This window comes from Cetorhinus maximus, chromosome 19 (assembly GCF_964194155.1).
Source record: "Cetorhinus maximus chromosome 19, sCetMax3.hap1.1, whole genome shotgun sequence".
NCBI lineage: Eukaryota > Metazoa > Chordata > Chondrichthyes > Lamniformes > Cetorhinidae > Cetorhinus > Cetorhinus maximus.
Window position 1 is genome coordinate 38313367 of NC_135897.1, and position 23908 is coordinate 38337274.

At 39.3% G+C, this 23908-nt stretch overlaps 1 protein-coding gene across 2 annotated transcripts in view; it reads left to right on the forward strand.

The window, feature by feature from the left end:
* Positions 1 to 23908, forward strand: part of rsrc1 (arginine/serine-rich coiled-coil 1) — a 450751-nt gene that overhangs the window by 176675 nt on the left and 250168 nt on the right. For both annotated transcript variants that reach the window (XM_078563745.1, XM_078563744.1), the window contains one exon: positions 16433 to 16469. In XM_078563745.1, the coding sequence (XP_078419871.1) occupies positions 16433 to 16469 (37 nt within the window). The remainder of the gene's footprint in view (positions 1 to 16432; positions 16470 to 23908) is intronic.

Here is a 23908-nt window from a genome sequence, read left to right on the forward strand (position 1 = left end):
ATATGGATGGCTAATGAAATTTTCCAAAGATTAATTTTTTCCCTTTGGGAACTGATTTCCCTGAGGCAGCATTTAGTCTCAAGGAGATCGGAGCGCACTTATGCATTTGCCATTCTTCACCCCCCCCCCCCCCCCCCAAAACACCAATTTGCCATTCCACCCCCCATCCGCTTCCACGTGGACGTCACGCTGGGCGAGACTTAATTGGCCCGCCCACGAAAAAGGGCGACAATCGGAGGGCCACCTGCCCATGCCTGCTCCTGCACTCCCCCCCCCCCCCCCCCAACGGGGGGAAAATTTTGCCCTATATCTAGGAAATGAAATTGAATCCATTTTTCCATTGGGAAACAGGTGACTACAATTGAAATTTGGTGTGGGATGGGATGGTGAGTTGCAGAGCGGGCCATTCCATTGATGTCCGATCCCTGTCTGATGTGGCACACAGGTAGGTCTGTACATGGGCAAACAAGCCCTGCCTCCTGAAATAGTTGCATGGCTGCTGTTCTATGCACAAAACAGCAACAAATCTTAACAAGATACAGGGATTGTGTAAATCACAAAGGAAAGCATTTGGAAGAACTATCCAATGAACAACCACTAAGGACATTTGAGAACAATGATTCAAAGTGAATAGTCAGCAAAACCTATCAATAAAGGCAGAAAAGGAACCAGTTAAATAACTTCTGATTTTTTCAAAATCGTTTTGGCCCATACCTTGATTTTTTTTACAGTAAGCTGAGAATTATAACTGGAAATACAATTTGTAACATCATAAAGACATAAAGAATTACAACTTTGCGGTGACATTTCCTGTGTGTGAAAAGCACTGACCTTGAGCCTCGAGGTTATCGTCATCCCAGACTATTCTCTATCAGCTTGGAGAGACCAAATAAGGTTCACAAAATAAGGACTACAGTTCCCAGCAGGCACCTATACCTACATCTCCAAGTTTGTATATGATTGCACCAATATCAGCCATTTATTCCACAGCTATGAATTGCTATTTGTAAGCTTCATCCCTTCCAAGATTTTATGGCATAAGTGGAAAATTACTGAGGGCAAATCACTTGGGAACAGTGGCCAGTTTTTTTAGTATAAAACATCAAAACAAGGCCAACTTTTTCTAGGTATATTTTGCTTGAAATATGGAAATATTGCTTAATATGTTAATGGGTTATTTATTTAACAATACAACATGTTGCATATTGTGACAAATTAAACTATGCACTTGGAAATTTATCAATGATCTTTGTAATTTAGTTTTTTTTGTTTACTTCATTAAGGTTCAACTTGAAAATTTCAAAAATAATCAATGATTATTACTATGTTAGGATTCTGGAAGAATGATTCATTATTTAGGGGAGTTAATGAATTAAATTCCCAATTTAAACAGGTTTCCTATTCATAAAACTTTTTCATAATGCCAAATATTATGTTAGACATATCTGGGAGTGGAGGAAAGATGCAATTATTTTAAACTTCAGCTTTTTTTATTCTTGGAACTATGAACTGATAGAGCATAAATGTAATAGTAGCTGCCTCTTAAAGATTTTAAAAAATGTCTTTCTTTACGTGCAGCTTGTAAGGAAATAAGTTTTTATTTTCCAAGGACCCAGAGCTTCAGCCTCTATAAATGGGTCCTTTAGAAATGTCTTTACTATCATAGCAATCCTGCAAACATGCACTACCCCACCCCCCCCAACCCCAGAAAAAGTAATGTAACTTCTGAGTCATTGTGAGCCAATACACTGGGGATTAACAGTAATGGAGAAGATTTTGCTCTATTTATTGTGATGTCACATGATGCATGTTAATTTGATCGCATCTTCAGATTCAGATTTTGTCCTGGTTGTTACATTTCTTTCTTGGAATCCTTTGGCAATAGTTATATTTATTAAGGTGCAATGTTTGGGAGCAAGCAAAATCTGTGTCACGATGAAATATAGCTTATAATTAAGAGCTCATTTTGCTCTTCTAAAATGCCTGATTCATGTATTGTGCACTCTTTGTACTGTTTCACAATCCATTCCTCACTGATCACTCCTTTTTTAACTCTCTCTCAAAACATTTAAGTCTTCTTTGGTTGCAGCTAATACCCTTCTGTATTTACCATCTTTGATCCTGATCGTATATGCCGAATTCATGTATAGGGCTTCTTTTGAGAGTGCCTTCATACGTTTGTGATTTTCTTGTATTTACCAGGAGGCATGTGAGAGCAGCCTACTAATTTTGTCCCCTCCCTCAAAGAAAGAGGGAAGAGTAACTAGGCCTGTGTGTAGAATATGGATGCAAACCTGTGCCATAACACTTAAAAAATTTGATGAAGCTCAAATAACTTGCTCTCATTAGATCATTTTTAATCACTTCAGGTACAAATGTTCAAATTTATACCAGGATAGTAGTTAAATTCTATTATATTTTCTTGCCAGTATTTTCTTTCTTTTCTCCTATTCTACTTGTATTAACAGAACAGTTGGATGTATGTTTTTCAAGGTGCACCAGCTTCCTTAAATAACCATGTTGATATGTGAACCAACATTGTGATTGGAGGGTTCTTCATATGGATCAAGCCTAAGTCAGACCAGGCCTACAGAGATAAACTTGCAGAAGAGGCCATAAGTTAGTTACCAGCAACAAAAGTCATGGGTCATTCCTTTTCCCTTCATCCAATAAAGAGATGTTGAGGTAATTTTTTTGTGCCCCATCCCCAGCTAATATTGGCAGGTGCAATCTTAAATGGTGATATCTTGAATATTGATGGTCTAACTGTTTGCATAACACACCGTTTGTGGATCTATTCAGCAAAAAAATGACATGTGGCTGTTGTAACTTTTATTGCTGTGGTCTGGAATTTTGGGTAAAAAATTGCTTTTGGTGAAGGAAGAAAAAAGTGCACCTGAGCTTTCAATTAGTGAGTTGTGTATTGCACAAAATGGAATGGGGATGAAATAAACCAAAAACCCTTTGTGCTTATCTGCTTCTGGAAATGATAAACTGGCCTATTTTATTCTTTGATTATTGATTTGTTCTGTTTGTAGAAAAGTGCTTAAAAGAAAGAACAGTTTTTTCAAAAAATATATTTTCTCTCTTCTGTAACACACTTCACAATATACTGAATGCCCTATTACTTGGTTGATATAGCTTAAAGTTTCCTGTGATTTTCTGTCATCACTGGCAAACGCTTCCATATACTAACATCACATCTTTACAAAGATTTCTTTTTTAAATTAGATGTCAGGGATTGAAGCTATCATACCATAATGCATCACTGATGAGCAGTGTGCTAATGGGCCACCCTGTTAGGTGGAAATCAAATGACTGGCTTTGCATTTTAAATTTGTGGTTCTTAGCATGACTGACGATAGGCGTTTGCCTCAGCTGTAGCAGGAAGAGAAAGAAAAGCAAAAAAATCTAATACAATTATTTGAAATTTGACCATGAATGACAATTCAACTGGTGTTCTGGCTTTAATTAATTGTGTGCTACCTGGAATTCAAGCTACAGATTAAAGGAAGCTGTTGCAGAGAAATTTAGTAACTATGAACATAACAGTAGCCTTCAGAATTAGTCGATAATGATGTCGACCTGGGACTAAGAGACTTGGGTTGGAGCCACACAGTTCCCTTGACATGAATGATATGCTAGACATTTCCAATTTGCCAATATTGACTGCAGCAAAAGCAATGCATTAAATTTAGCCCTTTTTAACACTTTGACTTGTTCTTCCTCTTTTGCTTAATTAAGTGTGGTATAAATAAGACTTCTCGCTTGGTAAGAGAATAGTGTTTTTCCTCTTGTATAAGCAGTGCTCCTTTTTGGTTCTTATTTTATTGTTTATTGTTGAGAGGCTGACCAGGCTAATTCTCTTTCATCTTTCCAGACTGTAAAATAAAACTCAGGAAGCAGATGGCTTTACTCACCGTCAGTTTAGACGTCCTATGGCAGTCACATTAATTAAAAAGTGAAAATTTGTCTTCTGTGGGCAAATAAAAGTCTTGTACTCTTCTGCAACAAAAGCATGTTATCTGATGCAGATAAGCTTATGGAGCACTGTCTAGTTAGGATCCTGATTTAATGTTAAATAAAATCTGTATTCATGTTTTTTCGAAGACCTGGTTTCTTGTGGACCTGATGAAAGGCAGTTGTAGATGATGGTTTATTTCTTCGTGGACCTTGGTGTGATTGAAATTGACAGGTGCCGTGAGGTTTATTTAGGGCAGCCTGAGCCGTGTCTCCACAAGTTTCATAATCTCTGACTTATGAATGTTAAACCAGTACATTTCCTGCTTCAGAGCTTCGTGTTACACCAATATGACTATCTGGGCTGCTTCAACTACAAATTGGATGAACAGCCCCTGACACTTTTTCAATATTATTACATTAAACCAAGTGGATTTTGATTGATAACCTAATATTCAACTAATGCAAAACATCAATCATGGCAAGTATATTAATTATTTAATATTGCAGTCTAATTCAGAAATCGATGTGCTGCATGAAAGCAAGGGAAACTCAAGGTTCCCAGCAGACTGAAGGCAGAAGATGATAAAAAAAAAGGACTGTTGTACTCCTGTGTGCTTGTTCGATACAAATCTTTATTCATTTGCCAATAATCCCTTCCCATTTTCCACTTTAGGACCATTTTATCAGTTTTGAGACCCATAATTGAATTAGGTCTGCTTTCAGCGCAGGAGAAGAAGTTGTACAAATATTGATGGAATCGTGACAAGGACAGCACTGGAGACAGACCACTGATAGGGCAGTCTTCATATGCCATTAACTGGAGGCTTCTTGTGAACTGTCTTCAAATGTGATGTTAACGGTTTCCTGTTAATTGCCGTTCATTAGGCTGATTATACTGTATTGCCTCTGCAGTAATAAATCTGAAATAAACTGCACTAATTTCTCTTTGGAGTCATGTATTATTGAATTGTTTCTTATTTATTGCAATTTGAAAAGAGAGCAGTCATTTTCAAGTAGCAGTGCAAAAATGCATGAGGCAAAATTAAGATTTTTTGAGTTTTAGAATTTTGGGGCATTGTGGCACGTTGGATTTTTTTAGATTATGTTTTTATTTTAGGAGTGTTATATAAGTGGCATTTTACTTGTTAGTAGGAAATTTGTAATAGTTGATTTTGTCATTATTAAATATAGAAATAGCTGAAATTACATATCTGCATGAAATTGGTAAATTAGTTTGTTTTTAAGTGACATTACTATTTAACTTATTACATATGTTCTATGATAACATTGGAATATACGAATATACAGGACTGGAAAAGAACTTGCTGGTTCCAATGTCCAGCAAATATTACATCCCATGAAATCTGAGCAGAAATACATAAATGTGCATATTGAAGTGCCTGGACCATTTCCTTTATCTTGGCATCTTAAAAAAGGATCTTTACCACCAGAGGTCTGAATTCAGAGCAGCTTTGGTGCAGATGTTTTCTTCATTTTTAAATTCATTCATCACTTTCAATCCTATTTATAAATTTGTGTTTCTCACTTTGCTTGAGGCTACGTAACTGACCAATGCTGCAAATTTTGTTGCTCTCCTCCCTGTGAAGAAGCACTAAGTGTGTACACTGTGCTTCTTCTATCAGCACATCTAGGGATGTAGGGCTCAGTGTAGAAAAATTATAGTTATGAGTTAATGACTACGACACAATACATTATTGGACCATTTGTAGATTTAAAACATTTGTAATTTTTGTGGCCCGAATGCCTCCTTTTTCGTAGTTTGTGTTTTCATAAATCAAACCAGAGTGAAAATGACACGCTAAATTTGTATTCGAGCGAATTTGCGTACTGAAACTGCTCAACTATCATGGTGCCCAAATAGAATATAATTCGTTTACGTTTGTGCACTGTCACAAAATAAACCGTGAAAAATAGTAATTAATCAAACTGTATTTTTTAAAATATTTCTTCATGGGATGTTGCTGTGCTGAGGGCATTTAAGAGTCAGCCACATTGCTGTAGGTCTGGAGTCACATGCGGGCCAGGTAAGGGTGGCAGATTAATGAACCAAATGGTTTCATGGTCATCATCAGGCTTTTAATTCCAGATATTTACTGAATTCAAATTTCACCATCTGCCATGGTGGGATTTGAAGCCGGGTACCCAGAGCATTACCCTGGGCCTCTGGAATACTAGAAAGAAACTCAAATAATATCTCAAAGAAAACTTTGGATTAGCACACTATCCTGTCACTTCTGTGATCCGTATTTGAATCTAGTACAAAATGGATTACTTCGGATCACATTGGATATACAGCACAGAACCAAGTCTTTTGGCCCAACCAGTCCATGCTGGTGTTTATGCTCCAATCAGGCCTCCTCCCATTTAAATCTATCATTGTAACCCTCTATTCCTTTCTCCCTCATATGCTTGTCCAGCTTTTTCTTAAATGCACCTCCACTATTCCCTGTGGTAGCAGGTTCCATATTCTCTCCACTCTTTAGAGAATTCAGAAGAAACTTCTTTATCCATTGGATTTCTTGGTAACTATCTTATATTGATGACCTTTACTTATTCTATTCCCTGCAAGAGGAAACATTCTCTCTGTATCCATTCTAACAAAACCTTGCATAGCTTTAAATACCTCTGTATTGCTGTACCTCTGAGAGAAAGAGAACTTACCTGTTAATTCTTTGCTGGTAGGATGAAAGGTTCTTTTCACTGCACACTGCAAGACTGCTAGAAGTGGGTGTGGTCAACCTAAGATGAGCTTCTAATTGATGCCAGTTCATAGGGCAGAATTGCCCACATGTAGGCACTCAAATCAGAATCACATTGAAGGATATTCTAAAGTTGGGAAGTGTTCGTGTTTGGAGTAGTTGCGCAGGACAGGTGGGCTTACAGCATCCAATTTTTTGATGCTGCGATATTAGAACAATTCCTATCAGTTCCTGCATAAGAGTGTAAACTTTTTTTTAAAAAGAAACAGGCTGTTAAATGACTATTTCCATCTTATTGCACCTGGAATATTTTTCATTTTCAAGGTTTATTGAAAAGAGATTCTTTTCTGATGTCATGACTATAAATTTATTTCAACATGCGAATCCTGCAGAAGAACAACTGTTTTGGAGGTTTATGAAAAGCATCTGGAAAATGTTCATGCCCATGAACATGAGCATAGGATCTTACATCAAAGAATGTCTTTATTTCAGCATTCAACAAAGTCCACAAAGTAAATTAAAAAGTTGTGGCATAAAAAATAATACTTAAGAATGGTGGGTTTTTTTGGGAGGCAAGCTTTTCAGATGTTTATGAAGTCTTTTGAAGTTTGGTTTAGAATAAATATTTCATATCATTACAGACTAGAACAGTTTACTGGTTCGGTTAATTTCAACTGTCTGAATTGACTGACAGCTGTACACCACGTGCACATTTTATGTTGAAGCATTTCAATATGCTGTGGTGCTGTTTTATTTGGTGCTCCTCAGAAAGATTAAAATTGCAACTTAGTTTACCATCATTATATACTTTCTGGAATATGTTTTTGGATTCCCTGAGTCAGCTTTTTTTTTGCTGCCTACTTACTTTTGCATTCCTTTTGCTTTTCTATTCGTATCTGAAACGAGGCCTTTGAAATTTTGGTTGCAGTGGACATGCTGCAATAACAAAATCTGTGTGATTAGCGCCAGGATCAAAGGAAACTTTTGCTAATCAGATCAATTTCATACTGCTAATATTAGGTGTGATGAAGTGCAGGAGAACAGATTTAAAGGAAGACACTGTGGGAACTGGGCAAATGATGAAATGTTGGGGAACAATAGCACTTCAATCCAGAGGGTCTAATTTTAAATTCAGCCATAAACTGTAACATGTGGTGAATCTCATAATTAGTTCATGTTTTGCTGTTCAGAAAGCTCCATCTTTGACTATGTGGGGGGAAAACCTGCAGCCAATACTGCTCCCCACATTTCCAACTGTAGCTGGAGGAGCATGCCACAGTAAAAAGAATAAAAGAAAGACACATTTATATAATGCCTTTCACATGTTAGTTGTATCAGTTGAGTTGCGTACACATAGGCAGAGGGCATTTATTGGGTTTTTACTTGACCACATATAAAGAGACACTTACTGACATAGAAGTAGAGTGGAGTCAGGAGATATATACCTGTAATGTTTTACTCTGTATATAAATACATCTATTCCAAGTTAAGACTGGCCTTGGTTTCTTCCGTCACCAACCGGCTATCAGGAGTATAACATTATGACCTCTGAACATCCCTAGGAAATTACAACCTATCAAGTATTTCTGAAATGTAGGCACTGTTGTGTTCTCCAAGGATTTATCCTTGGCCCACTCCTGTTTCTCATCTACATGCTGCCCTTGGTAATGTCATCCAAAAACACATCAGTTACCACATGCACGCTGAGAACACCCAACTCTACCTCACAACCACATCTTTCGACTCTTCAAACCTCCCTAGATTGTCAAACCGCTTGTCTGGCGGGCAGCATTGGTTGAGCAGAAATTTCCTCCAACTAAATATTGGAAAGACAAACTTCATTCCCTGCCATAAATGATCTCCCCTAGTCATTGGCTCCATCTTGCTCCCTTGCATCTGTCAGAGACTGCCTGAACCAGGCTGTTCGCAACCTTGATTTCATATTAATTCCAAGATGAACTTCCGACCACATATCTACCCAGATGGCCTATTTGCACCTCATTGTTCAACATTTTCCCAGCCTCAACACATCTGCTGCTGAAACCCTGATCCATGTCTTGGTTACCTCTGCATTTGACTATTCCACTGCATCCCTGGCTGATGCCTCACGTTAAACTTTGAGGCCATCCAAAACTCTATGGTCTGTGTTCTAACTCACTGCAAATTCCATTTGCTCATCACCCCTTGTCTTTGCTGACTTAGCTCCAAGTTAAGCAATGCCTCAATTTTTAAAATTCTCGTCCTTGTTTTCAAATCCCTTCATGGCCTCACCCCTCCCTATATCTGTAATTGACTCCAACACTGCAGCCCTTGGACATTTTCGCCTCCCTCAATTTCGACCCCTTGAGCATCCCATATTGAAGCATTCCACCATTGGCAGCTGTGCCTTTAGCTGCCGAGGCCCTAAGCTTTGGAATTCCCTACCTAAATATCTCTATCCTCTCTCTGCACCTTTAAGATGCTCCTTGAACCTACCTCTTTGATCAAGCTTTTGATCATCACCTCTAATATTTCCTTGGGTGGTTCGATGTCAAATTTTATTTGATATTTCGCTTGTGAGGTGCTTTGGCTACAATTTGGGCTCAATGTAAATGCAAATTGTTACAGTTGTTGTAGCAAATGTGATAACCATTTTACACACAGCCTGTTCCTACAAATATTACCAAATTAATGACAAAGTCATCTACTTCAGGTGTTGTCTGAGGGACAAATGTTAGCCAGACCGCTGGGAAAATTCCCCTGCTTTTTAAATAGTGGCATGGCATCTTTTGTGTGTCAGCTGTCGCTCAGCTGGTAATACTGTTGCTTCTGAGAAGGTTATGGGTTCAAGTCCCACTCCAGGAATAGAGCACAGAAATCAAAGCAGGCACCCCGGTGCAGTGCTGAGGGATTGCTGCACTGTTGGAAGTGTTGTCTCTTGGATGAGAGGTTAAACTGAGGTTTTGCCTGCCCGCTCAGGAGGACATAAAAGGTCCTATAGCACTATTTCAGACAAGAGCAGGGGAATTAACCCCTTCTGCCCTGTCCCATATTTATCTCAAAAATTACTAAAGCAGATTTTCTGGAGATTATCATATCACTGTCTTTGGAAGCTGGCTGTGCACAAATTGGCTACCACGTATCCTAGATTACAGCAGTTGCAATTCAAAAAAAAAGTCCTTCACTGGCTGTAAAGTACTTTTGGATGCCCTGAGGCCATAAATGGTGCTATGTGAGTGGAAGTCGTCTTCATCTGAGATGGCAAACCAGTTCTCAGTTTAATGTCTCATTTGAAAAAGGGTATCTATAGCTGTGTCTGCTGCACTGATGTGCCAGTATCAAGTAATTTAGAGTGTGAATTGAATCCACAACCATCTAAATTAAAAGCTAGTGTGGCACCACTGACCCATGACTCAAAAAGTAGCAGCCTGTAGGCAATTTTTTATTCTTTCACAGCATGGGGGCATCGCTGGCTAGGCCTACATTTTTATTGCCCATCCCTATTCGTGTTTGAGAGGGTGGTAGTGGGCCATCTTCTTGAACTGCTGCAGTTTATGTGGTGTAGGTACACCCACAATGCTGTTGGGAGGGAGTTCCAGGATTTTGACCCAGCAACAGTGAAGGAACGGTGATATAGTTCCAAGTTAGGTGTGTGGCTTGGAGGGAAACTTGCAGGTGGTGGTGTTCCCATGTATCTGCTGTCCTTGTCCATCTAGGTGGTAGAGGTTGTGGATTTGGAAGGTGCTGTTGAAGGAGACTTGGTGAGTTGCTGCAGTGCATCTTGTCAATGGTAACTCTGTTGCTGCTGTGCGTTGCTGGTGGAGGGAGTGAATGTTGAAGTTAGTATATGGGGTTCCACTTATGTGGGCTGCTTTGTCCTGGATGGTATTGAGCATCTTGTGTGTTGTTGGAGCTGCACTCACCTAGGTAAGTGAAGTGTATTCCATCACACTCCTGATTTGTGGTTTGTAGATGGTGGACAAGCTTTGGAGAGTCAGGAGGTGAGTTACTCGCTGCAGGATTCCCAGCCTCTGACCTGCTCTTGTAGCCACAGTATTTATGCGGCTGGTGCAGTTCAGCTTTTGGTCAATGTTAACCCCCAAGATTTTGATAGTGGGGGATTCAGCAATGGTTTTGCCATTGAATGTCATGGGGAGATGGTTAGATTCTCTCTTGTTGGAGAAGGTAATTGCCTGGCATTTGTGTGGCGGGAATGTTACTTGGCACTTAACAGCCCAAGCTGGATATTGTCCAGGCCTTGCTGAAACTGTGCACGGACTGCTTCAGTATCAGAGGAGCTGTGAATGGTGCTGAACATTTGTGCAATCATCAACAATCATCCCCACTTCTGACGTTATGATGGAGGGAAGGTCATGGATGAAGCAGCTGAAGATGGTTGAGCCTAGGGCACTACCCTGAGGAACTCCTGCGGTGATGTCCTTGGACTGAGATGATTGAAAGAGTGTAGATTTAACTTCTGAATTATGATCGTAGGAACCAGCAGCCAATAATTTTCATGGGTGGAGCCATGAAAGAATAACTATAAACTAAATTGAGTGAGAGAAATATTAGAAATGTCAAGGTAAGGTATGAAATAGTGAATGGAATCATTTAGGACTTTAAAAATGCTGTTCAGGAACTTCAAAATCAGAGAGCATAACACTCCATTTCAAATTTAAGAATTACTTGGAAGTATTCAAGGCAAAGTTGAGTAAGTTAGCATTCAGAAGGAATTTATTTGAGATTTTCCTGTCATTCTGACTAGATTATTGCAGAATGTCTCATAAATGAGGCAAAACAGAATCAGCATTGAACATTGGAGTTTTGAAGAATGAGAAGCTTTATTGAAATTGGAAAGTTTCTTATTGAAACTTATCAGATCCTGAGTGTGCTCAGCAGGGTAGATGCTGAGAAGATATTTCCCTTCGTGGAGGAATCTAGAACAAGGAGAGAGAGTTTCAAAATAAGGGTTCTCCCATTTAAGTTGGAATTGAGGCGGAATTTCTTCTCTGAGACTCATTAGTGTTTGGAATTCTCTTCCTTAGTGACCAGTGGATGCTCGGTCATTGAATATATTCAAGGCTGAATTAGATAGATTTTTGATTAAGAGAGTCAAAGTTTGTGGGTTCAGTCAGGAAAGTGGTGCTAAGGCCACCATTAGATCAGCCATGATCTTATCGGAGCAGGCTCAGGAGGCTGAATGGCCTATTCCTGCTCCTATTTCTTACGTTCCAATGCCCCATTTTAAAGCACATTGAATAAGCACTACTTAATACATTTTGAATATACTAATAAAATTGTGGAGATGAGGTGTTCTTTAGTTGACTCATGCCAGAACTGCCCAAAAAATTGAGCAGTTCAAAGAATTGAGATTGATAGTTTAGTATTTTCCATGAAGAGCACTTCATATCTTTTCTGTATATACAATCTTTATGAAAAGCTTGGTTTGAATATTTCACTTTGGAAATTGCCTAAAACCATTGCAAAATGAAGCACTTCAAGTTTGTCGTATTAGTATTTACTCTATTGCTGTACTATTTTCCCCAAAGTGTAAAATTAAATAAATCGTTCTCCTAAGGTGCCACTAGTTTAAAATGCCAATTAATAGAAATAGTGTTTTCAACTTTAGACACCAAGGAAGACATGACATACAATGCTTTTACAAATTTGGTTCCAGGTCAGGAATTTCCGATCACGTTGTCCTATTAAAATGACTTCCTTCCCGTGCATATATTGTTCTTCATCATAAATCTTTAACATGCTCAGGGCAGTGAACCTAACATAATTTTGCCCATATTAGTTTTAGTTTTCTTTGGGATAGCTAACTGTGGAAACTGGATGGCACAAAGGCATAGGACACTGTCTATTACTTTTATGTCTCAAACAGCTGATTTGCTGGAATGAAAGTCTGATCAATCTGCCATCTGTAAGTACTGAAATGGCAGGAAAAAACAGTTTGTGCAGGCTCAACCTATTCTCTAATGGTCAGAGATCCAAAGCACAAACTTTTCCATAGTTTGGGAATAAGTTGGAAATGAAAAAAATACAAAGTTTCACTTTTAAATAAAATTTTGAAAGATATGCAAGTGGAATTTGGTTCAACTGTTAATGGTTTTCTGTGGAGAGTAAAGGTAAAGGAATGAGTGCAGCTTTAATTCCATTTTCATGAAATATTTGTGGATAGATTTTTTAAAATTATTTTTCTGTAAAACAATGAAGATTCTAAACATATGAGCATCATTAGAATATGGCAGTAAGACATAAAATTAGATTTTAGTTTAAAACTTACATTTTGGTCAGTACTTAGCACTGCAGAGTTGGAGATGATGTATTTTGGATGAGATGATAAACTGCTCAGGTGAGCAACAGTAAAAGCCCAGCACAATTCCACGAAGGTTGGAAGAGCTCTCCTGATATCCTGTTATCCCTTAATCACACCACCAAAATAGCGAAAGCAAATTACTGTCGGTGCTGGAAATTTGAAATAAGAACAGGAAATGTGGAGAAAGAGACCAAGTTAATGTTTCAGGTTGATACTGATCAAAGGTCATTGATCTGAAACATTAACTGTTTTTCTCTCCACAGATGTTGCTTTACCCAAGTATTTCCAGTCTTTTCTGTTTTTAAAACACACTAACATTTGTCTCATTGCTGTTGATAGGACTTTTGTGTGTGCAATGTGGCTGCAGCATTTACCTGAATTATATCAATTATTACGCCCAAAAATAATTTGTTAGTTACGAAGGACTTGGGGAAATCCAAGAGGATGTGAAAGGTGCAATATAAATGGAAGTTTGTTTCTATCTTTACTTTGGAGCCATTTTCAGTGTTTTGATACTAATTTTGAAAATAGTGGCTCAGTATTTGTGGTCAGCGAAGCAACCGAGCTCGCTGGCAACCAAGAAGAAAATTAGCTCTATGACCTGGATTTCTCCATTTCTGGTATTAATTCCAGCTTCCAGCAAGTGATGTCATCAAGCAGGGCAAGCAGCTTACCACTTTGAAGAATCTTTAGGCATCTTCGAGCTTAGTGAGCTGTTAAATATACGAGCAAGGAGCTCAGTAAACACAGCTTCGTTTGGGCACTTTCAGGTGAATGCTTTCAGGACCAACAGTCCTATCTTTTTTGAGATTCTTTAGTCTAACCAAGACTATATCCATATCCACCTTGGCACTTGCAACTTGAGAGTGAATTGTACATTGCATTATTTTTGACTGAGCAGTGTCTATCAAAATGAAGACTGTTGCAAAGTTGTCATTTTAAACTTCTGCAATGTTCTAGGAATTCACCTGAAGGTGCTTTGAGGGACCTTTACTGGCCCTTGCAATTTTTAATGGCCCTCTGACTAATAAAAAAAACTGCTACTGTAGTTACCTAATTTTTCTTCTTTTGGCTGTTCTAATAGCAGCTTTTTGTTTCAAGTGGAGCTCAATTATCGATCCCTGTTCTTCTGAGAACTGTTTTCCTTAAGCCTTTGGAAATATTTTTACTTGTGTGATTTGCCTTTGCACATGACTAATTTAGCCATTTTGGCTTTGCTTTCCCATGTCTTTCTTTTGACTTCAGGGACATAGATGGCTTCCTTTCTCTCTTCAGTTTTAAAGGTGTTTGATTTTGATTCTGTGTTGGTAATATCTACATCTCAGAGGGTTGTCCAATTGATCTGACTCAAATCCTCTGCCATATTTATGAATCTAGCCCTTTCGAAATCATGAACTCATATTAAATTTTCAGCAGCTTTGGTTTGGCTCAGTCTCATAATATTATGGACACTTAAAGAAAGACTTGCATTTATAAGATGCCTTTCATGACCACAGGATGTCCCAAAGCACTTTACAGCCATTGGTATTTTGGAAATGTAGTCACTGTTCTAATGTGGGAAACACAGCAGCCAATTTGTGCGCAGCAAGCTCTCACAAAAAGAAATATACTAATGACCAGATATTCTGTTTTTGTGATATTGTCTGAGGGACAAATATTGGCCAGGACACAAGAGAGAACTTCCCTACTCCTCTTTGAGACAGTACCATGTCTACCTGAGATGGAAGACGGCGCCTCAGTTTAATTCTCATCCCAAGATGGCACCTCCAACAGTGCAGCATTCCCCTCAGTACTGCACTGGAGTGTCAGCCTTTGTTTTTGTGGTCCAGCCCTGGAGTGGAACTTGAGCCCACAACCTTCTGACACCGAGGCGAGAGTGCCACCAACTGAACCTCAGCTGACATTGTTGTAATATGTTGGTTTAGTATGTCCAAGGTCAAACTTGGAAATGTAGTAGGATCCACCTGAGAGGACTCAGTTCACCGGTTCTTCTGAGACCATCAAGACAAATATGGAGTGCATTGCTAGGGAATAAATTAAAAATCTTGAATAAAAATATTGTCGTACATCTACCTCTGGTTCAGTTATAATTGCACTGAAAGGAGGATATTTGTTAAATAATTGGATTCAATCTTTTCCACTGTCCTCTACTGTTTATCTGTTGCTGTTTAATAAACCTATTTTGGACTTTATCACCTCAAATTGTTTGTTCTGCTATTTTGCAAAGTTTAGCAAATCATAAGAAAGCTCATGAAATATTATAATGGAATCCATGGTATGCTGGAGCAGCTGGACTGCGTGCGAGCAAATGGTTTGTTGAATGTCCTGTTGGATGTATTGACCCTGGTTTCAAAGCTTGTAGTTTTTGAGTCAGACCCTAACTGAAGGGGGAACTGAAAGTTTGGGTTTTTAAGAAAATGGAAAACGGTGAAAACCAGAAAAAGGCACAGAGCCATCTGAGCTCACAACGCCCAGTGATGCAATGCAGGGAGGCTGAAAAAGGTGAAGGCTGGATCCAGGAGCTGGCAATAGGCAAATACAAGATAACTGCAGCAGTTTCTGTTAAAGTAATTGACTGACCAAACTTGGCCATACAGTGCACAGGATTGTTACTCAGGGTTCAAATAAAGGTAATACTGGTGGAGCCATGCCATCAAGATCATTGTGAGCATCGTGAGGAGATTGTGGTGAAGCCCCAGCATTTTGTTGAAGATTGTGCCCGTGTAACTTAGGTTGATCGGGAGCTACTGTTGGATGAAAATTGATGGCTAAATCCTTTAATTCTACCCGAAGAAGATCAGAGTTTTGAAGGGCCTTCTGACTTATACAAAATGCCATCTATGTATATAAAATATAAAAATGTTCATATAGACCTTATTGAACTTACTGGGTATTGAACTTAGAAAGAGAGGGAGAAAATTAGAAGATTCCAAAACAAAAGCAGAAGATGACACCACATATAAACAAAGTTACAGTTACATATTAAAATATATATGCAATATATGGTTCAATAACCTTTGGAATATTTCATTTCCAAAAATTATTCGATGGTATACAGCTAAATTGTTGGATGCTTGCTTTCAAATCCTAAATGGGTTACACTTTTGGTGGGAGAAATGTATTAGAACCTACAATTCTATAATAAAAATGGAAAATGCTGGAAATACTCAGCACGTCAGGCATACCCGTGGAGGAACAGAGTTAACATTTCAGGTTCATGATCTTTCACCAGAACAGTTCTGTACTTCATCGACAATTCTAAAACTCAACAAAAATGGATATGTTTATCTAATCATAACAGTATCATAATTTTCTATTGTGGTCATTTTTTATTTTGTAGATGGCACAATGCTATTGTTTTCAGTTTAACACTTTGAATCTTGGACATTGGGGTGGGCATTGCATGAAATTGAACAACTGTTATTTAGGACTTTTTTTTCTTTTACAGGGATTCTGTGAACATCAAAGTAGGATTAGAACATCTGGTAAGTTTTATGATTATCTCCTGAATATTTGCATCATCTTTTGATATCTGTATTCTGAATGAACACTTTTGAACAAGCTTTGAATACCTAGCACTCTGAAAGTAGACAATTTCCCAGAGGGGCAGCCTTACTTTTCTTATGTACTAGGCACTCATACTTCCATTTATCTCTGCATTCCAAGGGAATTAATTTTTTTTTGTTATAAATTATATCTTTTTGATGTAAAGATGAAATAAAATAGACTGCAACCCATAGCGTGGAAGAGAACTTGTGGATAGTACTGCAGCATACTGCTGATAGAAAAGATTGGCTATGTATTTTGTGTTGGTTTGTTTTTGAGTTTTTTATAAATTACAAAAAAGTGGATCAGTAATGGGTATTCTGTAGTAACAATGGTTGAGATTAAGGGTAAATAAGAGAATGCCACATTTATAAATATATATTTTTAACTCTTTGTTGTAGTGTCATAACCTATTTAGTCACCATGTTCATCTCTGCCTTTACTTAAACATACAATCCCATTTTTAACCAGATGCCCATGCATTTATTTTCAAGTAGTACATTGATACACTACAGTTATGAGAATGTGCTTCTGATGTCCAAAGGCTGGGAAAAGAATCATAATCTTTAGTCTCAATTGATGTCAATTTTACATTTATTTCTATATATATGCTTGCAGTACAATTGAAATGAACTGCAAACATGAGAGTTCTCAGTTTTTTGGATTTTTTTCAGCATGATGTCAGACATTTTAATGCAAGTGTCAATTTCTTCAGAATTTAGAAGCTTAAGTTTCAAATCATTCTAATCGCTCTTTGCTATATTTTCAGTAGTTGTGTTAGCCTTGGCTCATTGGTACCGCCTCTAAGTTGGAAGACTGTGGATTCAAACTCCACCCCAGAGACTCCAGTACAAAATCTAAGTTGGCACTTCAGTACTGATGGGTTGCTGCATTCTCGGAGGTCTCGTCTTTTGGATGTTAAGGATCCCATAGCAGAGCAGAGGACTTTTCTTAGTCTGCTGGCCAATAATTTTCCTCCAGCCAGCTGTTTCAGCATCACTGAAACAGATTGCTGATTTATTTTATTGCTGTTTGTGGGTCTTTGCATGTGCAAATTGACTGTTGCGTTTCCAAACATGATCGTAGTGTCAACACTTTAAAAATACTTAATTGGTGACAAAACGCCATGCGTGCTGAAGTCATGAAAGATACAACATGAGTGCAAGTTCTTTGTCTCTTTTTTTTAATTCATTCATGGATGCGGGCTTCACTGGTTGGGCCAGCATTTATTGCCCATCCTTATTTACCCTTGAGAAGGTGGTGGTCAGCTGCCTTCTTGAACACCTGCAGACCATGTGGTGTAAGCACATCCACAGTGCTGTTAGGGAGGGTGTTCCAGGATTTTGACCCAACAACAGTGAAGGAACAGCGATATATTTCCAAGTCAGGATGGTGAGTGTCTTTAACACGCTCTGTTTGGGAATGAATTACAGAATGGTCCTATCAGAAGATCAAAGGAATTTGGCCCATCTTTGCTCATCCATCAAGAAAAAAATCTTGCATTCTTTTGCTTCATGTCACCCAACTGTTTGTTAAAGAAATTTAAGATTTTCATCTCCGCTAACCTCCCCAGAAGATAAATCCAAGTGTTGATCATTTTTTTGTGTGAAGGAGTTCGCCTTTGCATCTCTCTCAAGTTGACCTATTTTTCCTTGTTCTAGTATCTTGACATACCTTGAGATATGTCTGGGTTTATTTTAACTATGCCTTTAATATCTCATAAACTTCTGGAAGGTCTCTTCTTGGCCATCTTGTTTCAGTACAATAAGATAGCTTATCCAATGTTTTCTCTTAGCTCAATTTTTTAATGCTCTACTCAGCACTGTGCCTGTGACTTGGTGCATAAACTGAATGTGGTATGCAAAGTGTGGTCTGATCAGCTTTAGGGCACCTTCTGATACATGATCAGCTGTCCTGATTAGAAGAGTGTCTTACTGTTGTGCTTACCATCAGACATAATGTTGGTTTCTGGTTCCTCCTTTGCCATTTTGATCCTTTTGACATGCTTCTGTTTTCCTACATGGCTCTCAGTGGACCTTTTTCCCCTTTTTCGTAGTTTTGAGTAGGTAATTTTTCTTATTTATTTCAATACTGATTGTTTGTTGATCCAATTAGAGTTTTTTTTGTCTACTCGTCTTAAACTTCGTACTTTTCACCAGATTGGTATGTGTCGTAGGAAGTTGGATGCTATTCAGTAGGTCTTAATGAAGTCTCATCGTCTTCAGTAGGTTAAGTGTATGTATTTATTAACTACAAGAAGTATGTGCATATATACAGTAAAGAGTTCAAGCTAGGAGCTGTCTCCATGCTTGCTTGTGCACAGGCTCTGTCCAGCACTAGGCTGACCCCTCGGGGCAGGCCATGTGTTCTTTTACATCAGTGTGTGGACAGTACTGCACTCAGTCCCATGATAAGCCTATATGTGCCAGACCCTGAAACTACAACTTGGATTCCCAAATCCTTGTGAGACTTTTCTTTAACTTCTGATTTATCCTTCAACCATTCATGATTATATGATTAATACTGCTATGATTCTTTTTGACAGTTCAGTAAAGTTGGCTTATAAGACACTTGGTAGTTGTTTATGATGCAGCTGAGCAGGAATTTGGGGATTAAGAGCAGTAGACAAATAAGATTGAACTTAGATACAACCATAAGACCATAAGACCAAAGAGCAGAAATTAGGCCATTCAGCCCATCGAGTCTGCTCCGCCATTCAATCATGGCTGATAAGTTTCTCAACCCCATTCTCCCGCCTTCTCCCTGTAACCTTTGATCCCCTTACCAATCAAGAACCTATCTATCTCGGTCTTAAATACACTCAATGACCTGGCCTCCACAGCCTTCTGTGGCAATGAATTCCATAGATTCACCACTCTCTGGCTAAAGAAGTTTCTCCTCATCTCTGTTCTAAAAGGTCTTCCCTTTACTCTGAGGCTGTGCCCTCGGTTCCTAGTCTCTCCTACTAATGGAAACATCTTCGCCACGTCCACTCTATCCAGGCCTTTCAGTATTCTGTAAGTTTCAATCAGATCCCCCCTCATCCTTCTAAACTCCATCGAGTATTGACCCAGAGTCCTCAAACGTTCTTCATATGTTAAGCCTTTCATTCCTGGGATCATTCTCATGAACCTCCTTTGGACCCTCTCCAGGGCCAGAACATCCTTCCTGAGATTCGGGGCCCAAAATTGCTCACAATATTCTAAATGTGGTCTGACCAGAGCCTTATAAAGCCTCAGCAGCACATTCCTGCTTTTATATTCTAGTCCTCTGGAAATAAATGCCAACATTGCATTTGCCTTCCTAACTACCGACTCAACCTACAAGTTAACCTTAAGAGAATCCTGGACTAGGACTCCCAAATCCCTTTGCACTCCAGATTTCTGAATTCTCTCCCCATTTAGAAAATAGTCTGTGCCTCTATTCTTCCTACCAAAGTGCATGACCTCACACTTCCCCACGTTATATTCCATCTGCCACTGCTTTGCCCATTCTCCTAACCTGTCCAAATCCTTCTGCAGCCTCCCCACCTCCTCAATATGACCTGTCCCTCCACCTATCTTTGTATCATCTGCAAACTTAGCCAGAATGCCCTCACTTCCTTTATCTAGATCATTAATGTATAAAGTGAAAAGTTATGGTCCCAACGCTAACCCCTGCGGAACTCCACTAGTCATTGGCCGCCATCCTGAGAAGGACCCCCTTATCCCCACTCTCTGCCTCCTGCCAGACAGCCAATCTTCTATCCATGCTAGTACCTTGCCTCTAACACCATGGGCTCCCATCTTACTGAGCAGCCTGCTGTGCGGCACCTTGTCAAAGGCCTTCTGGAAGTCCAAGTAGATAACATCCATTGGCTCTCCTTTGTCTAACCTGCTCGTTACCTCCTCAAAGAATTCTAACAGATTTGTCAGACATGACCTCCCCTTGATGAAACCATGCTGACTTTGCCCTATTTTACCATGCACTTCCAAGTATTCTGAAATCTCATCCTTAATAATGAGCTCTAAAATCGTACCAATGACCGAGGTCAGGCTAATCGGCCTGTAATTTCCCGTCCTTTGCCTCACTCCCTTCTTAAACAGGGGGGTTGCATTAGTAATTTTCCAGTCCTCTGGGACCCTCCCTGACTCCAGTGATTCCTGAAAGATCGCCACTAACGCCTCCACTATCTCTTCAGCTATCTCCTTCAGAACTCTGGGGTGTAATCCATCTGGTCCAGGTGATTTATCCACCTTCAGACCTTTCAGTTTTCCTAGCACCTTCTCCTTGGTAATGGCCACCATACTCACCTCTGCCCCCCGACTCTCTTGAACTTTGGGGATGTTACTCGTGTCTTCCACCGTGAAGACTGACGCAAAGTACCTATTCAGTACCTCCGCCATTTCTTTGTTCCCCACTACTACTTCTCCAGTGTCATTTTCCAGCGGCCCAATGTCCACTTTTGCCTCTCTCTTACCCTTTATATATCTAAAAAAAACCTCTTGCAATCTTCTTTTATATTACTGGCTAGTTTACCCTCATATTTAATCTTCTCCCTCCTTATTTCTTTTTTAGTTGTCCTCTGTTGGTCTTTGTAGGCTTCCCAATCCCCTGGTTTCCCACTGCTCTTCGCCGCATTGTATGCTTTCTCTTTAGCTTTTATGCTGTCCCTGACATCCCTTGTCAGCTATGGTTGCCTCATCCTCCCTTTAGTATGCTTCTTCTTCCTAGGGATGAATTTTTGCTGTGTCTCCCAAATTATTCCCAGAAACTCTTGCCATTGCTGTTCCACTGTCTTTCCTGCTAGGCTCATCTCCCAGTCAATTCTGGCCAGCTCCTCCCTCATGCCTCTGTAGTTGCCTTTATTCAACTGTAATACCGTTACACCTGATTCCAGCTTTTTCCTCTCAAATTGCAGGGTAAATTCTATCATATTATAGTCACTTCCTCCTTAGGGTTCCTTCACCTGAAGCTCCCTTATCAAAGCTGCCTCATTACACATCACTAAATCTAGAATTGCCTGTTCCCTAGTGGGCTCCACCACAAGCTGCTCCAAAAAGCCATCTCGTAGACATTCCGCAAATTCCTTTCCTTGGGATCCACTACCAACCTGATTTTCCCAGTCTACCTGCACATTGAAATCCCCCATGATCACTGTAACCTTGCCTTTCTTACACGCCTTTTCTATCTCCTGGTGTATCTTGTGCCCCACATCCTGACTACTGTTCGGAGGCCTGTACATAACTTCCATTATGGTTTTTTTACCTTTGTGCTTCCTCAACTCTACCCACACAGATTCTACATCATCTGACCCTACGTCGTTTCTTGCTATCGATTTAATTTCATTTCTTACTAACAAAGCAACCCCACCCCCTCTGCCAACCTGCCTATCTTTTCGATAGGATGTATATTCTTGGATATTTAGCTCCCAGTCCTGATCCCCTTACAGCCATGTCTCTGTGATGCTCACTGCATCATCCCTGCCAATTTCAATCAGCGCCACAAGCTCATTTACCTTATTTCATATACTGCGTGCATTCAGATACAACATCTTCAGTCCTGTATTTCCCGTCCCCTTTCTCATTGTCGTCCCTTTATCTGATGTGCTTGCAGTTAGATTCCGAGCCCTTTCCAAACACTCTGTCCTATTTTGTGTTCTGGAGACTTTAATAGCCTCTCCTGGGCTCTCCTTTCTTTTCAATTTTTTCATAATTTTCCATGAAATTGAATCCACCCCCCCACACGCTAACCTGCTGCTTTGTTTCCCATTAGTCATACTCCTTGGAGTTTTACTCTTCCCTTCCCCCCCACTTTCTAGTTTAAAGTCCTGTTGACCACCCTATTTACCCTTTTCGCTAGATGCAATGTAGTTTGTTGGAAAATCAAGAAAATGAATTGTAATTCTGACCAGAAATGTGCGGAATAAAAACATTACTGTTCAAGATCATGAGTCGATCTCTTGTAGTGTTGCAGATGGGCACCAAGTGTAACCTTGAAGAGAAATGGGGTGAGAGGAAGGGAACTAAGCAGTTCCTGTTGACTGAGTTCATTTTGAATTCATGCATTACATCCTTTTTTTGATATACTTCTATTTTATGCCATTACTTATAATTAAATAGAAAAACCAATGACAAGCTAGGAAGCAGAACAGTAGCATTGATTGGACTAAAGGACTTTCTTTGAAGTATAGGCTAAGGAGGTGGAAGGTGTAAACCATGAATAAATTTGCAGAATAGCTGTTGAATTGGCAAATAAATTTTGATATAGGTAAGTGCGAGCTGGTGCATTTTGGCAGGAAGAGTAAGGATGGCATATAGTGATTGGATAGTAAGAGTCTAATGGGGATAGAGGAGCAAAGGAATCTAGAGATACAGATGCACAAATTGCAAAATGTAGCATTGCAGGTTAACAAGGCCCTTAAAGCAAACCAAATTGGGTGCATTTCTAGTGGGAATGATGTGAAAAACAGGGAAATGATGTTAAATTTACAAATGTTAAATTTGGTTAGACCACACTTGCATTGCACAGTCCTGGTTTCAATATTATAAAAAGGATATGGAGGCATTGCAAAAGGTGCAAAAAAGATTCACAATGATGATACCAGAACTGGGAGGTTATTGGTTTCTATGTTGTTGACTCAAAATATCTTGGCATAGCCACTGGTGGGGAGAATGTAATTACGGTGTGAGAAGCTGACAGAGGCAGTTTCCACTATGAATGTACAAATTTACAATTGGAAATAGTATTGTACATAGAGATAAGAGATACATACATAGAGTTTATTTGATGCATTCCAATTGATTTCCCATAACATTGCTCATTGGGAGCCATGTCCAAGTGCACTCTGTGAGTGAAGTACAGTTAGAGGGAAGTGGATGATTGAACCCTGGAGTACAGATGTAATTCATTCTCCAATTTTAACTTGTAAACTCTGTTATTTTGTACTGCCATCATAAACTGCTATGCCCACTTTTGTAATGGCTGTATTTGGGAGGGTGTAATTGCAACTTGACATGTTATTCAGAGATAATTTCCTTTACCAATATGGGCATTGGAATTTATTGTGCAATGTACCTGTGCCCTTCTGTTACCTGTTTGTGTTGTCTTTGTGTTACTGTTTCTTTTTATTTTTCTTCTTTGGGCTCTGTCTGTCTCTTTCCTTTCTATTTTGCTTTTCTCCCTAAACCCTTTTTGCTTCTTTCTCGGGTGGAAAGTGATAGTTGGTAAGGCAAGAAAATAAGTCACCAATGGCTGTATGCTGCATTTGAGGAAAATGTGGACCTAAGAGATGACTGATTCAATCACTTAGGCCTCTGAGAACCCCACCTCTCACAACTACTTTGTCCCCATCCTTTTTACCCATTCAATACCTATTCCCATTCCTACCACAACATTG